Source organism: Saccopteryx bilineata, chromosome 5 (genome assembly GCF_036850765.1).
Source record: "Saccopteryx bilineata isolate mSacBil1 chromosome 5, mSacBil1_pri_phased_curated, whole genome shotgun sequence".
NCBI classification, from domain to species: domain Eukaryota; kingdom Metazoa; phylum Chordata; class Mammalia; order Chiroptera; family Emballonuridae; genus Saccopteryx; species Saccopteryx bilineata.
In genome coordinates, this window is record NC_089494.1 from 158485250 (window position 1) to 158503011 (window position 17762).

The 17762-nt window shown below is 38.0% G+C and overlaps 1 protein-coding gene across 1 annotated transcript in view; it reads left to right on the forward strand.

The window, feature by feature from the left end:
* Window positions 1-17762, forward strand: part of ITGA8 (integrin subunit alpha 8) — a 287595-nt gene that overhangs the window by 259238 nt on the left and 10595 nt on the right. The window contains exon 28 of the mRNA XM_066280756.1: window positions 11265-11366. Coding sequence (XP_066136853.1) covers window positions 11265-11366 — 102 coding nt within the window. The remainder of the gene's footprint in view (window positions 1-11264; window positions 11367-17762) is intronic.

Consider the following 17762-nt stretch of genomic DNA (forward strand, 5'->3'; position numbering starts at 1 on the left):
ATTTTCTATTCATTTTTTTATTGAACTTGGAGACTAAAGAAAACCAGTCCATTGGCGGTTTGAGAGCATGGACACACATTTGAGTATGTAATTGTAATCTTTCTGCACAGAGTTTGTTGTTTCTTCTGTGGCTGCCAGCCAGGATGGTATGGAAAGTAGATTTAAACCACCAAGTGCACACATGATTTTGGGAACAAAGATTTCCACATTTTTAAAAACACTTTTCATGCAAACAAACAAAAAAAATCCAGCTTTCAGTTAAAATGGAAATACCAGGACACAAAAAAACATCAGAAGAATAACCAACCAAATAATAACTAAAAAGATTTGTTCTAAATGAATAGAGTTGCTTATTCTGGAATGTTAGGGTAGAAAGAAAGAGAAAGCCAAAGTTAATAGTGCCTTTAAGTATATGTTTTGCATACTTTGGCCTATCCTTACCATGTAGAGGAAGTGGGGTTTATTGAAGGAAGAAAAAAATTTAGCCACAGAAAAAAAAAATTAAACGATAAAAAAAAATTTAGACCCTGGCCAGAGGCTCAGTAGAAAAAGTGTTGTACTAGTTTCGATCCCTAGTCAAGGCACACAAGAGAAGCAACCATCTGCTTCTCTCCCTCTCCCCCATCTTCCTCTCTTCCCCTCGCATAGGTTGATTTGAGCATGGGCCTTCAGCACTGAGGATAGCTTGGTTGATCCGTGTCAGCCTCAGGCATTAAAAATAGCTCAGTTGACTCAAGAATATTGGCCCAAGACAGGGAATTGCCAGATAGATCCCAGTCCAGGCCCATATAGGAGTCTGTCTCACTATCTCCCCTCCTCTCACTTAAAAAAAAAAATTACCCTGACCAGGTGGTGGCGCAGTATCGCCACTGGGATAGAGCATCGGACTGGGATGCGGAAAGACCCAGGTTCGAGACCCCGAGGTCGCCAGTTTGAGCGCGGGCTCATCTGGTTTGAGCAAAAGCTCACCAGTGTGGACCCAATGTCGCTGGCTCAAGCAAGGGGTCACTCAGTCTGCTGAAGGCCCACAATCAAGGCACATATGAGAAAGCAATCAATGAACAACTAAGGTGTTGCAATGAAAAACTGATGATTGATGCTTCTCATCTCTCTCTGTTCCTGTCTGTCCCTATCTATTCCTCTCTCTGACTCTCTCTGTCTCTGTAAAAAAAAAAAAAAAAAAAAAAAAAAAAAAAAAAAAAAAAAAAATTAAACAACATTGTTACAATCTAACCTGTTGGATTGGCCTCAAAAATCATAGACAGTAAAGTGCTGGTAAATATTTAATAAACTGCTCTAAGGGAGAAAAAAGAGCTCTAATATGTAGCATTTGCTGATTTCCATGATGTAAATATCATCCTTGGAGGCCAATTTCAAGCTGCTAACATGACATTGCTGAAAATGTAGTTAGTGAGAGTTGTACTGTAGGTCATCATCATGTAGTATTTCCCTAGATACAATAGACATACATAATATCTAGAGAATAAATAATTGTAAAATGGAATAAAATAATAAGTAATTACTGAGTTTTGAGTGTTTATTACCTTTTAAAATTACAATTGACTGAAGTTTATGTATATATAATTTAAATTTTAATAAGGATCTATTTAACAATTGGTACTAATAATTCCTGAAACTTTTTTTTTTTAATAAATTTTTATTAATGGTAATGGGATGACATTAATAAATCAGGGTACATATATTCAAAGAAAACATGTCTAGGTTATTTTGTCATTAAATTATGTTGCATACCCCTCGCCCAAAGTCAGAGTGTCCTCCGCCACCCTCTATCTAGTTCTCTGTGCCCCTCCCCCTCCCCCTAACTCTCTCCCTCCCTCCCTCCCATGTCCTCTCTCCCCCCACCCCTGGTAACCACCACACTCTTGTCCATGTCTCTTAGTCTCGTTTTTATGTTCCACCAATGTATAGAATCATGTAGTTCTTGTTTTTTTCTGATTTACTTATTTCACTCCATATAATGTTATCAAGATCCCACCATTTTGCTGTAAATGATCTGATGTCATCATTTCTTATGGCTGAGTAGTATTCCATAGTGTATATGTGCCACATCTTCTTTATCCAGTCTTCTATTGAAGGGCTTTTTGGTTGTTTCCATGTCTTAGCCACTGTGAACAGTGCTGCAATGAACATGGGGCTACATGTGTCTTTACGTATCAATGTTTCTGAGGTTTTGGGGTATATACCCAGTAGAGGGATTGCTGGGTCATAAGGTAGTTCTATTTGCAGTTTTTTGAGGAACCACCATACTTTCCTCCATAATGGTTGTACTACTTTACAGTCCCACCAACAGTGAATGAGGGTTCCTTTTTCTCCACAGCCTCTCCAACATTTGCTATTACCCGTCTTGTTGATAATAGCTAATCTAACAGGGGTGAGGTGGTATCTCATTGTAGTTTTGATTTGCATTTCTCTAATAACTAATGAAGCTGAGCATCTTTTCATATATCTGTTGGCCTTTGTATCTCTTCCTGGGAGAAGTGTCTGTTCATGTCCTCTTCCCATTTTTTTATTGGATTGTTTGTTTGTTTGTTTGTTGTTGAGTTTTATGAGTTCTTTGTAAATATTGGATATTAGGCCCTTATCTGAGCTGTTGTTTGAAAATATCATTTCCCATTTAGTTGGCATTCTGTTTATTTTGATATCAGTTTCTCTTGCTGAGCAAAAACTTTTTATTCTGATGTAGTCCCATTTATTTATCTTTGCCTTCACTTCTCTTGCCATTGGAGTCAAGTTCATAAAATGTTCTTTAAAACCCAGGTCCATGATTTTAGTACCTATGTCTTCTTCTATGTACTTTATTGTTTCAGGTCTTATATTTAGGTCTTTGATCCATTTTGAATTAATTTTAGTACACGGGGACAGGCTGTAGTCGAGTTTCATTCTTTTGCATGTGGCTTTCCAGTTTTCCCAACACCATTTGTTGAAGAGGCTTTCTTTTCTCCATTGTGTGTTGTTGGCCCCTTTATCAAAGATTATTTGACCATATATATGTGGTTTTATTTCTGGGCTTTCTATTCTGTTCCATTGGTCTGAGTGTCTATTTTTCTGCCAATACCATGCTGTTTTGATTATCGTGGCCCTATAATATAGTTTAAAGTCAGGTATTGTAATGCCCCCAGCTTCATTCTTTTTCCTTAGGATTGTTTTGGCTATTCGGGGTTTTTTATAGTTCCATATAAATCTGATGATTTTTTGTTCCATTTCTTTAAAAAATGTCATAGGAATTTTGATGGGAATTGCATTAAATTTGTATATTGCTTTGGGTAATATGGCCATTTTGATTATATTTATTCTTCCTATCCAAGAACAAGGAATATTTTTCCATCTCATTGTATCTTTTTCGATTTCCCTTAACAATGCTTTGTAATTTTCATTATAAAGGTCCTTTATATTCTTTGTTATGTTTATTCCTAGGTATTTTATTTTTTTTGTTGCAATCGTGAAGGGGATTATTTTTTTGAGTTCGTTTTCTAATATTTCATTGTTGGCATATAGAAAGGCCATGGACTTTTGTATGTTAATTTTGTATCCTGCGACCTTACTGTATTGGTTTATTGTTTCTAATAATCTTTTTGTGGAGTCCTTCGGGTTTTCGATGTATAGGATCATATCATCAGCAAAAAGTGATAGCTTTACTTCTTCTTTTCCGATATGGATGCCTTTTATTTCTTTGTCCTGTCTGATTGCTCTGGCCAGAACTTCTAGCACCACGTTGAATAAGAGTGGAGAGAGTGGACAACCCTGTCTTGTTCCTGATTTAAGGTAGAAAGTCCTCAGTTTTATGCCGTTTAATAGGATGTTGGCTGATGGTTTATCATATATGGCCTTTATCATGTTGAGATATTTTCCTTCTATACCCATTTTGTTGAGAGTCTTAAACATAAAATTGTGTTGTATTTTATCAAAAGCCTTTTCTGCATCTATTGATAAGATCATGTGGTTTTTGTTCTTTGTTTTGTTGATATGGTGTATTACGTTAACCGTTTTGCGTATGTTGAACCATCCTTGAGATTCTGGGATGAATCCCACTTGATCATGATGTATTATTTTTTTAATATGTTGTTGTATTCGGTTTGCCAGTATTTTGTTTAGTATTTTAGCATCTGTATTCATTAGAGATATTGGTCTGTAGTTTTCTTTCTTTGTGCCATCCTTGCCAGGTTTTGGTATGAGGGTTATGTTGGCCTCATAAAATGTGTTTGGAAGTATTGCTTCTTCTTCAATTTTTTGGAAGACTTTGAGTAGAATAGGAACCAAGTCTTCTTTGAATGTTTGATAGAATTCACTAGTATAACCGTCTGGGCCTGGACTTTTATTTTTGGGGAGGTTTTTAATAGTTTTTTCTATTTCCTCCCTGCTGATTGGTCTGTTTAGGCTTTCTGCTTCTTCATGACTCAGTCTAGGAAGGTTGTATTGTTCTAGGAATTTATCCATTTCTTCTAGATTGTTGTATTTGGTGGCATATAATTTTTCATAGTATTCTACAATAATTCTTTGTATATCTATGATGTCTGTGGTGATCTCTCCTCTTTCATTTTGGATTTTATTTATTTGAGTCCTGTGCCTTTTTTCCTTGGTGAGTCTTGCCAAGGGTTTGTCAATTTTGTTGATCTTTTCAAAGAACCAGCTCCTTGTTTTATTGATTTTTTCTATAGTTTTTCTGTTCTCTATTTCATTTATTTCTGCTCTGATTTTTATTATCTCCTTTCTTCGGCTGGTTTTGGGTTGTCTTTGTTCTTCTTTTTCTAGTTCCTTAAGGTGTGAATTAAGTGGTTTACTTCAGCTCTCTCTTGTTTGTTCATATATGCCTGAAGTGATATGAACTTTCCTCTTATTACTGCTTTTGCTGCATCCCAGAGATTCTGATATGTCGTATTTTCATTTTCATTTGTCGGTATATATCTTTTGATCTCTGCACTTATTTCTTCTTTGACCCATTCATTTTTTAGAAGTATGTTGTTTAGTTTCCACATTTTTGTGGGTTTTTCCCCCTCTTTTTTGCAGTTGAATTCTAGTTTCAAGGCTTTATGATCAGAAAATATGCTTGGTACAATTTCAATTTTTCTAAATTTGCTGATATTGTCTTTGTGGCCCAACATATGGTCAATTCTTGAGAATGTTCCATGTACACTAGAGAAAAATGTATACTCTGTCGCTTTGGGATGAAGTGTCCTGTAGATGTCTATCATATCCAGGTGTTCTAGTATTTCGTTTAAGGTCACTATATCTTTATTGATTCTCTGTTTGGATGACCGATCTAGAGCCGTCAGCGGTGTATTGAGGTCTCCAAGTATGATTGTATTTTTGTTAGTTTTTGTTTTAAGGTCAATAAGTAGCTGTCTTATATATTTTGGTGCTCCTTGGTTTGGTGCATATATATTAAGGATTGTTATGTCTTCTTGATTCAACTTCCCCTTAATCATTATGAAATGACCATTTTTGTCTCTGAGTACTTTTTCTGTCTTGTAGTCAGCATTATTAGATATGAGTATTGCTACACCTGCTTTTTTTTGGGTGTTGTTTGCTTGGAGTATTGTTTTCCAGCCTTTCACTTTGAATTTGTTTTTATCCTTGTTGCTTAGATGTGTTTCTTGTAGGCAGCATATAGTTGGATTTTCTTTTTTAATCCATTCTGCTACTCTGTGTCTTTTTATTGGTAAGTTTAATCCATTTACATTTAGTGTAATTATTGACACTTGTGGGTTCCCTACTGCCATTTTATAAATTGCTTTCTGTTAGTTGTATCTTGTTTGATTCTTCTCTTTTGTTTGTCTATCATTTGTTTTTGTTGTTTGTGTTCCATACTTCTTTCCTCTGTTGCTACCTTTTTTAAGTCAAGTGTTTTTGTGGTGGTTTTTTCAAGGGTGGTTACCATTAAGTAATGAAAAGGGTACCTACCATATTCATTGTAGTACCCTATCTTATGAGTATTTCTGCACTTCATCGTCCTTTGCTACTGTTAATCTCCATCCTCTCCCCCCTTTTTTTCCTTTGTTGTCACAGTTTAAGTTTGGTTTCATTGTGTTCTTGATGGAGCTATTACTTGTGGTGTTGTTTTCTTTTGTTCTTTGAATCTGGTTGGAAAACCCCCTTTAGTATTTCCTGGAGTGGGGGCTTTCTGTTGATAAATTCTCTCATCTTTTCTGTATTTGTGAATGTTTTTATATCTCCTTCATACTTGAAGGATAGCTTTGATGGGTATAGTATTCTTGGCTGAAAGTTCCTCTCTTTCAGGGCTTTAAATATTGGGGTCCACTCTCTTCTAGCTTGTAGAGTTTCTGCTGAGAAATCTGATGATAATCTAATAGGCCTTCCTTTATATGTTGTACTCTTCTTTTCCCTGGATGCCTTGATAATTTTTTCTTTGTCATTGGTTTGTGTCATCTTTATTATGATGTGCCTTGGAGTGAGTTTGTTGGGGTTAAGAAAACTCGGTGTTCTGTTTGCTTCTTGAATTTGAGGCTTTAGTTCTTTCCACAGGCTTGGGAAGTTCTTGTCTATTATTTGTTTGAGTATATTCTCCATTCCATTTTCTTTCTCTTCTCCCTCTGATATACCTATTATTCTTATGTTATTCTTTCTGATGGAGTCAGACAATTCCTGTAGGGCTTTCTCGTTTTTTATTATTTTTGAGTCTTTTTCTTCTTCTCTCTGTTGTGCCTCAAGTTGTTTGTCTTCTATTTCACTAATCCTATCTTCAATCTGGGCTGTTCTGTTAGCTAAGCTTGTTACCTCGTTTTTCAGCTCGTGAATTGAGTTTTTCATTTCTGTTTGATTTGTTTTTATAGTTTCAATTTCCTTGGTAATATATTCTTTGTGTTCACTGAGTTGTTTTCTGATCTCCCTAAATTGCCTTTCTGTGTTTTCTTGTATATCTCTGAGTATTTTTAAGATTTCTATTTTAAATTCTCTGTCATTTAGCTCCAAGGCTTCCAATATGTTAAGTCTTTTCTCCATAGATTTTTCCACATCTATTTGTGTTACCTCTCTTTTTTTTGTATCCATAATATTCGATTTCCTCTTTCTTATTGGCATCTGAGGGTGGTCTTGTTGATAGCACTTATTAGAATTAATAAAGAGTAAAAAGTAAAAAAAAAAAAAAAAAAAGGTAAAACACCCCACAAAAAAAAACAGTAATAATTTATTATTTCCCCCTTTTTTCTTTCTTCTCTTTCCCTCCTCTCCCCTCCTCAGGGAAATATCGTGATGACCTGTGAATTATATTATGCTAAATGGAACAAAAACTGCCTATAATGGAGGGCCTGATTTGGGGTGAAGAGTTCAAGGGGCAAAAAATGGGAGTAGAGACCTACTAAATGCAAAAAAAAAAAAAAAAGGAAGAAAATCTTAGACAAGCATAAGATGATTTGCTTGTAAGTGATGGTCAACTAAGAGATATAATGAGAGGGATAAGAGGGAACCAGAAAAAAGGAGGAAAAAAAAGAATAATAAAGAAGAAAAAATAAAAATAATAAGTAAAAATCTGTTGTATTAAGTGGAGTGAAGACTAAATACAATGGAGACCTTGGGTTGGGAAGAATGCTAGTGAGTTAAAAAGCAACGTAAAAAGTACCCAAAATGCCACAAAAATAAACAAACAAAAAAAACAAAAACAAAAGTGAAAAAGAAAAATAAAGCCAAAAAAAAACCTTGAGTCCCAAATTAACTAATTTGTTCGTGATTGAGGATTAAATGGGAGGAAAGTAAAACGAGAAAAGAAAAAACGAATAGAAAGGAAAAAATAAGAAAAAGAGAAAAACGAAGGAAGAGAAAAAAACAAAATAAAGCAAAACAAAAAAAACCAAAAGAGGAGAGAGTGAGAGTTAAGTGTTTTGGAGTATAACCTTAAAGGAGGGTGAGGATGAAGAAGAGAAATAAAATGTAACACTCATGGGTAGTGTAGTTCAAGAAAAGGGAAGCATAAGATGGGCAGAGAATAGAAGGACCGAGGTGGAGGAAATAGGAATAATAATAATAAAGGCAATAAGATAGAAGAAACAAACAACAACAGAAAATTAGTGGAACAAGTTGTAAAGTCTGTGGATTTTTCTTGATTTTGAGAGGTTAACTTCTTCCTTTTTCTTTTCTCTCCCTCTTCCTGGTCGGTGACTCTGTACCCCAGGCTCTGCCCCTGTGTCACACTTAGGTAGGGATTTGCAGTTGATGGGATTCTATGGCAATGTCATATAATTGGCTTTAGTCTTGCTGGTAGTCAAGGCTTGTTGGCATTTGCAGGGTCCAACGATGAGAGAGTTTGCTTTCCTGGAGTCTCTCTCCTAGTACCCCCTTCCTGAATTAGCAGCCTGGTGATCCAGCTATAAGGCTGCAACTGCTTCTGCCTGGGGAGTAAGAAGCTCAAAGAGCTGGGAAATCCCCACTCTATCCCCACTCAGCGCAAGGCTTTGGGAACGTCTCTGGCAATCAGAGCCTCCAGTGTAATCAGGCGGGGGTGGGAGTCAATTGTTGTCAAGGTGACTGTTCAGCGCCTAGCATTCAGTTGGACCACTCAACCCAGGCTTTCCACACTTTGTAGCCTGTTTTGGCTGGGAAGAAGAGGCACTAGTCTCTGCTTGCGACTAGTGTAGTATAGATCTTAATATCTGCCAAGTCCCTCTTGTTAGCATTTATCCCTGAATATGGAGGCTCTATCAATCAGAAGTTGCCCCCGCCCCTTTAGCGAGAGGCACTAAAAAATATCACGCCTCTTGTCTTGGATGGCTGAACTGAGAGAGATCTTATCAATTAGAACCCATGGGTGCGCAGATTTCATGGGTTAAGCTAATTTCAGTGATTGAGTCCGCAGCTGTGCTCCTGAAGGTATTTCAGGCTGCCTGCGCGCCCCTCCCCCAACGCTTGATTGTTAGCTTGAATGGCTGGGTGAGGTGCCCTGCCCACGGAGAGAATCTCCCAAGTAGGGAAGACTGCCCTGGCGCCTCTCCCGCTTGCCCGCCGCTGTTGGCTAGGGCGCACCGGGCGCAGGATAATGGAGCACCCTGGGTGTGCGGGCCAGTAGGGCGCTCTGGGTGCATGGAATGCCCAGGGCACGCGCGCGAATGGGGTGCTCCAGGCACCGGTGGCTGGGGACTCTCACTCGCAGTGCGCGGGCTGCTGGGAACGTTAGCGGTGCTCGCTTTGCAACCGGACCAGGCACGCGCTGGTGGCTGCTCACCGCTCCCGAGTGTGGGCCGACTCACCACAGGCGCACTCCCTCCGCGGCTTGAATGAACGTCCCTGTGGTAGCTTCCTCCACACCCTCGTCTCTCAGATTCAAGTGATAACAGTCCTTTCGCTGTCAGTTTGTGTGGAACTCCGGAAAGCTCCGAGGATAAATTTTTCTGTTTCTAGTTGATAAATTTGTTGTGATTTTGGGGAGATCTGTCAGACGCGCTGCTCACGGCACCATTTCCGTGACGTCCTAATTTCTGAAACTTTAACAATCTCTCAAGAGCCATGTGAGTCAGCTATGGGCAACCACTGGATAGATCTAATCACTGACTCAAGTTAATCAGCAGAAGAACACAGAAGCTTAAGCTCTCAGAATGTCTTTTCTTGACTTACTCTTTTTTTTAATTTATTGATTGATTTTAGAGAGACAGAATTGAGCAAGATAGATTCATTTGTTGTTCCACTTAGTTATGTATTCATTGGTTGCTTCCCATAAGTGCTCTGACCAGGGATTGAATCCCAACCTTGGTATTTCAGGATGATACTCTAACCAACTGAGTTGTCAAGGCTCTTGACTTACTCTTAAGTATTTTCCTTTGATTTTAATCAACAGTTAATATGAAAACCAATTAAACAAAGAGTTTTTGCTGAAAAGTTCTGTCAAAAACACTGTATGGCTCTAGGTCTCTCTCTCTCTTTTAAGTGAGGGGAGAGGAGATAGTGAGACACTCCCACATACACCCTAACTGGAATCCACCCAGCAACCCCTGTCTGGGGCCGATGCTTGAATCAACCAAGCTATTCGCAGCACTTGAGGCCAATGCTCAACCAGTTGAGTCATTGGCTGTGAGATGGGAAGAGAGAGAGAAAAGGGAGAGGGAGAAGAGAAGCAGATGGTTGCCTCTCATGTGTGCTCTGACCAGGAATTGAGCCTGGGACTTTGCATGCCGGACAACACTCTATCCACTGAGTCAATGGACCAAGGTTATGGTTTGTAATTAGGGGCATTTTGCACTCTAAGGTGACATTGGCAGTAATTAAGGACATTTTTGGTTGTCATAACTGAGGGAAGGAGGATTACTACTGGCATCTAGTGTGTAGAGGCCATGGATGCTGCTAAACATTCTACATTGCACAGGATAGCACCCCCCCCAACCAACCTAAACTCTTAATGGTGCCAAGACTGAGAGACAGTGCTCTGGGTCTTCTGTATAAGATGAAATGTGATAAATTTCTTTATAACTTAGTACCAGTCTTTCCCTTGAACCATTTTCCTCTATAACAGGGGTCACCTAACTTTTTATACAGAGGGCCAGTTCACTATCCCTCAGACCGTTGGAGGGCCAGACTATAAAAAAAAAACTGAACAAATCTCTATGCACACTGCACATATCTTATTTTAAAGTAAAAAAACAAAACAGAAACAAATACAATATTTAAAATAAAGAACAAGTAAATTTAAATCAACACACTGACCAGTATTTCAATGGGAACTATGCTCCTCTCACTGACCACCAATGAAAGAGGTGCCCCTTCCGGAAGAGTGGCGGGGGCCGGATAAATGGCCTCAGGGGGCCGCATGTGGCCCGCGGGCCGTAGTTTGGGGACCCCTGCTCTATAACAAGAATTTTTAGCCCACTCTGTTTCCCCTTTGTTCTTCACTAGCAGCAGCTGTATGAATCCTTGTGCTTACTCATTGTTAGGATTCTGATTTTGTGTTTCGTTTTAATTTTATTATACAAAGTCTTTTGATAATAAGACAAATTCACTTTAAAAATAAGAGGGAGAGGATGAATGGATGAATGGATGAACTGGATGGATGCCTAAATAGATGATTAATGGATGGTGGATAGATGATAGATGGATATCTGATGGATGGATGGATGGATGGATGACTGGATGGATGGATGGATGGATGGATGGATGGATGGATGGATGGATGGAAGACTGGATGGTGGAAATGTAAAAGAAGGAAATTTTTCTTTGGATGTGGAAAACACTGAAAGTAATTGGGTAGCTGCCAGTAACTTTTAAAAGTTTTATGTAAAGTATATTTAAATAAACATTTTTAATTTCAGAGAAAAAATGATCCCTATTCTCTTGCATCCCTGGTGTCCTTTGAAGTTAAGAAGATGCCTTATAAAGATCAGCCAACAAAACTCCCAGAGGGAAGCATAGCAGTAAGTATCTTAAAAGTATACAGGCATAAATAATTTCATTGAAAGAATTATTTTTAAATCACTGTTCTAGGTTTCAGTGCTCATCACATTGACTTGAGAACAGTTTCCCCTTCAGATCACTATTTTCTTATTTCAAACTGAAAATTACTTTAAGGTTATTTAATCCAATTTTTAAACTTTACATGTAAATTTCTACACCCCCCCCCAAATAACCAGTCACAAGGCAGGACTAATATCATTTTCAGTCAAGCCATTTTGTTTCAAAGAAGTCTAGACAGCAATGATCATTTTTATAAAATTGTACTGATTGCTTAATTTTAACATAAATGAGTAGGGAGGAGTGAATCTCTTCTTCAGGATTGTTGCCAGAGACCAGCTGCATGACATTGACCAATAATCTTTTCTTTCTACATCAAGAACAGTAACTTTTACCTGAAGATAAAAAAATATACTATAAGCTTCTTTAGAATGAAATTTTATTTTTAAAAATTGAGGCTATTAAACACTGCTGACCACCCCCCCCTGCCCCCAAATATCTGTCACAGCACAACCACTGACATCCTGAGCACCTGACAAGGCCATGCAGAGCGGAGAGGAGGATGAGTGAGGGGCTAAGCAGACACAGTCACCAAAACTCTGCCTTTACCAGGAAAGTGATCATAGCCAGGGCTCCAGGAAACAGTATTATGACTTCAACCTTTATTTCTTGACTCTCCATAGACAATCACGACCCCCACTTATACTCTGGTCCCCAGATCCCTGTTACTTAAAGTGTAGTTTACAAAACCAACAGCCCCAACATCACCTAGGAATAGTTAGAAATTCCAAAACAGACTTCACTACGGACCTGCATTTTTTCAAAAGCATCAGGGTATTATGTTCACAATAAAATTTGAGAAGTGTTGCTTTGGATGGCATATAAATAGATATTACCATACTTTTTTTTATCAGCATAGGTCTTCAAATGTCATTGTGAGATTAAATCTTTCTAGACTAACTCTTTCAGTAATCTAAATTAAACTAACCCACTGAACAGCGATTCTCAAACCTAAGTATCGAAAAGCGTCATCACTCACGCAACTTTAGACATATATATGTGCTAAGTCTTTACCTCAAATATCAGGATTAAGTGTGTCTTACGTGGGGCTTTGACACTGCTTTAAAAGATCTACAAGAGACAATTCTGCAGTGAAACTAAGATTGAGAATTTTTAGCACAGGCAGACAGCAGAGGAAAATGCACAATTTCAAATAGATTTTCTAAACTCTGTCCTGGATCCACCCCACTCTGATTAAAAAACCTTCAAGAAACCATTCTGCTTTGCTGAGGCTGTTACTCATATCCACCTGAAAGAGTTGTTGAGACAATACAGTGGTACCTTGAGATAGGAGTTTAATTTGTTCTGTAACCGAGCTCGTAAGTCAGTCAACTCGTATATCAAAACAAATTTCTCCCATTTAAAATAACTGAAATAGATTTAATTCATTCCAGCCCTGTGAAACATTCCCAAACCATCCTAAATTATGAAAAAGACATGTTTTTAATCAAGAAACACACATGTATACTTTATCACTGCATAACAAAATATATGAAATAAAAGAAAAAAGTGTTATTTAGTACTGTATTCTTACTTGGAGACAGACAAGTGTGGCTAACGGAGGTGAAAGGCAGAGGAGGAGGGAGGGAGGAAGGGATGCAGGCACTGTAGACACGTAAACTAAAACTGCACTTTTTTAACACTAAATGTAAACTAAAACTGCATTTTCTTTACTTTAAACAAAACTAAAACTGCACTTTCTTTACTTAAAATAAAATGACAAAAAATAATTGTAAAAAAATGCACTTTCTTAACTTTAAACTTAACCTAAGCTTAACATTACGTATTTTTCACTTAATCATCACTTGTTTTTGCCTTTTTGGCTGCACTTTCGGCACTTTCACTTGAAGGGCTTTTGAATAAAAATCTATCCAAAGAAGTTTGCTCTAGCCTGCCTTTTAAAATGTTACGGAAATGTGACAAACAAGTGTCATTAAAAAGTGCTGAAGCACGACCAGTTGAAACTTTTTCTGGGTGTTTCTTTTCAAACCAGCCATGACTTGCCTTAAATGTATCTTCTACTACCTCTTTTGAGGTTGATGGTTCTTTCTTCTTCAAGTCATCATAAATAATACGTGCCTTTTCGCACATTAGTCTTCGTCACTGTATCTCCTGCCAGCTCTTTCTCTTTCACCCACACCAGCAGAAGCTTCTCCATTTCTTCATGGATATTTGTCCTTAATTAGGACAGAATTGTAGTTCCTTTCACTGGATTTGCACTTTTGATGGCATCCTTTTGTTTAAGGATGTTACAAATTGTAGATGTATTGCGGTTGTACAGCCTTGCCAATTCAATCACTCGTACACCATGCTCATGTTTTTCTATTATTTCTTGCTTTACTTCTGTCAACATCATTCTCTTCTTCTTCTCATCACTGTCCTTTATACTCACTTTCTTCGGCCCCATGATAGCACACAAAAAAAGTTAGCAAAAAATGCAAAAATAATGTAAGAATGAGTACAGCGCATGAGATTCGACTTGATTCTTTGGGTAACATGTGAGAAAGAACGAGATGCTGGTGTTGTGCTACTGATACTGGACCCGTGCACCATCGCACCAACTAGTGGCAGCTTCCTGAAACAGGACTTGTATCTTAGAATTTTGCTCAGATCTTGAGCAAAAATACTGACTGATTCGCAGCTTATATCTTAAAAAAAAAAAATTTATGTTGCCTGACCAGGCAGTGGTGCAGTGGATAGAGCATCGGACTGGGATACAAAAGGACTCAGGTTCGAGACCCCGAGGTCGCCAGCTTGAGCGCAGGCTCATCTGGTTTGAGCAAAGCTCACCAGCTTGGACCCAAGGTCCCTAGCTTGAGCAAGGGGTTACTCGGTCTGCTGAAGGCCCGCGGTCAAGGCACATATGATAAAGCAATCAATGAACAACTAAGGTGTCACAAAGCACAACGAAAAACTAATGATTGATGTTTCTCATCTCTCCGTTCCTGTCTGTCCTTGTCTATCCCTCTCTCTGACTCTCTCTCTGTCTCTGTTAAAAAAAAAAATCGTATGTTGGTCTGCTCGTATCTCAAGGTACCACTATAACATTATGTATAGAAAGCCTTAGCACTGTACCTGGGACAACTAAGTCTCAAGTCTCAATAATAATAACCTTCCCAATATCAGAAATGTCACTAGATTCGTAAAGTCGAACCATTTCGGTAAACTTTGGTGGCATTTCAAAGCAAGCACTGCCACAGCTTTCTTCGTTCAGTTCACCTCTCCTTCTCAAGATGTCTGTTATCATCTGGATTTATGTTCAACTTAGAAAATAGAGACTTGGGGTCTTTAATATAGAATGTTCATCCAGAGAGGTTCAAAGGCTTGTGGCTCTAAGGAAGATAAATCTGGGCCCTTTCGTTGTCTCTGACCACATGTTCATTCACAGAAACACATGTTCCAGTCGATTCCATCAACAGTGTTGCATCTTTCTGTGCTGGCCACAGGTGACAGCCTGCTGTTCTCAACTCATCTCAGAAGGGCCACGAAATGAGCAGATACATGCTTCCCTCACCCTCACCACCCCTTTTCCTGCATTTTTTTAAAAAAAGTCTTGTTATCTGATGCAGATAACTTGTCACATCATTTATGTAAGGAGCCAGCAGGTCCTGGAATAACATTTTGTTCAACGTTGTTCAGTCACCAAGTTGATGAGATGCCCTAAGAACTTAACTCTTATTTATGTCAAGTAGCCTATGGTAAAATTGGTTTCATTTTATGTCAGTTTACTTAAAGTCCTAGAATCTATCTGTGATGTTAAGTGAGGACTCAACTGTAACTGGAGAAACATTCAGACTTTTATTATAGTGAGTTCTCAAAAGTCTTGTCATTCCTACCTCGAAAAGAGCCCAGAGGGAGAGAATTGCTTTAAGGTGGTAGAACTCACCCTGGCTGCATAGATCTGTTGGCTAGAGCATCATCTGGAAGTGCAGAGGTTGCCAGTTCAATCCTTGGTCAGAGCACATACAGGAGCAGATCAATGTTCCTGTCTCTCTCTCCCTTCCTCTCTTTTTATAAGGTGGTAGAACTCATTAGAACCAGTAGCTTGAAAATCATCAGAGCTCCAATCCCTACTCCGCCACTGGGGATAAAGTCTCTCAGTTCCTTCTTCCTTGGCGAGACTAGAGAATATTTGCTTGTTTTCCTAGGCCCTTGTGTGGGATGATTAGTTTGTTTATACTCCCTTTCAACATGGTCATAATTCAAGCATTCTTGAGGTCTTTATGAGCTCTTCATATTGAAAAAATAGCAGTTCCCATCTGCTGCTTCTTGCATAGTTTCTGTGCTGGTAAAAATGAAATCCTCATGTGACGTGACACTTGTTATGTTCAGAGGTGAAGGGAAGGTTGCATGAAGCAGAGGGATGTGACAGCATCGATTCATTACAGCATGGCAGAAAAACATTCCTCGATACTTAACACTTTTTTTTTTTTTTTGCTTTCCAATTAATTTTGACATTTGTGTTGCACATAACTAACGCAAATTCCACAATTTACATCTAGAAGAGAATATTATTGCCTGGTATTACTTCAGAGGTGGCTATTCTAAAATATGTCATGAAAATGTTCATCTAAAAAACTCATCCATAAACTGCCAATACATTTGGTTTTTAGGATTGTTCACAAAATTTCAGCTGCTTAAAATGGGATTCCTATATTAAACAATAGTTTGGGGTTTGACCTTAAGATAGGGACTACTTATCTCGCAGCAGCTATATAAATGTTGTTAAAATGTGTGTTCAGCTGGTCTACCTTATGTTAAAATGGCAACTGTAGGTAGGGTGTCTTGGTATATTTATTTAAAACATCCTTATGACCCCAGTGAAGTATATTTACACAAGATTTTGTGATACATAAATACAGACGTCAACATTAATTACAGTTGCAAATACACGGGAGCTTTTTCTTTCTACCTTGGTCTTTTTGTCAAAACTTACAAAAGTGTATCATAAATGTCAATGAGGAAATGGAGGCATATTAAAGATTTATTTATGGTCTTTTAACCATAATAAAGAACAAGAGGATTTACAACATGATGAAGGTAAGATTAAATGTTTCCTACTTAGCATCACTTTGAGAAAATCTAAACTGCTTACAATTTATGGATCCCGCTTCCTAAAATTGCAGGTAATTATAATAAGTGAATTGTTAAAAGTTTATACTATTTCCTTAAAGAGTTTGTAGGTTCTTGATACATAACAATGAATTAAAACAGCTTGTTCATTAGTTGACATGCAATTCAAATTTTCTCCCTAAATTTTAAGTACTTCAGTTACTTAACATTACCTTTCTTTCTTAAAGCAGTTAAAATATATAATCACAAGCCTATGTTCTTAAGAAAAATGTTTAGTCCTAAAAGTATTTCCCATGTTCTGCCTTAGGACCACCGTCTTGGTGAAAGACTCTTGGAGGTGGGTAATTCAGTTAATCCAGCATTGTGTGAGATTACACAGACATCCTAACGCTGTGCGAGCCAGTGTGGTGGCTGCCAGCCACACGTGGATACTGAGTACCTGAAATGTGGCCAGTGCGACCTATGAGTTGAACTTGTAGTTTTATTTCATTTAATCTCATTTAAATGTAAACTTAAAACTATAAGTTTACAGCAGCTATATAAAATGTTTTTTCTATTAAACCCAGCTTTATTGTCTTGGTAAGACTATATTTCATTTTAACTATATAGCAATTATTATGTGCTGCAACTATTAATATGCACTGGGTTTTGGAGAGTTAGTAAGAATTTTAAAAAAAGAATGTAAATATTTAAATAATATTTTTGTATGTTGAAATTATAGTTTTGATATTTAGAGTTAGAGAAAATGTATAATAAAAAAATTTGTGTGTGTGTGACAGAGTAGGAGAGACAGAGAGAAGGACAGATAGGGACAGACAGACCATAAGGGTGAAAGATGAGAAGCAGCAATTTTTTGTTGCAGCACCTTAGTTTCTCATTTATTGCTTTCTGATATGTGCCTTGACTGAGGGGCTGCAGCAGACCTACTGACTCCTTGCTCAAGCCAGAGATCTTGGACTCAAGCTGATGAGCCTTGCTCAAACCAGATGAGCCCACACTCAAGCCTGTGACCTCAGGGTCTCGAACCTGGGTCCTCCATGTCCCAGTCTGACGCTCTATCCACTGCACCACTGCCTGGTCAGACTGTATAGTAAAATTAATGCCCCATCTTTCTTATTCCTTTTTAAAAATGTGGCTACTAGAAAATTTTAAATTAATTTTAAAATTTTAAATTAAGCTTACATTATGTTTCTATGGGACAGCACTGATCTAGAGCAAGGTTACAG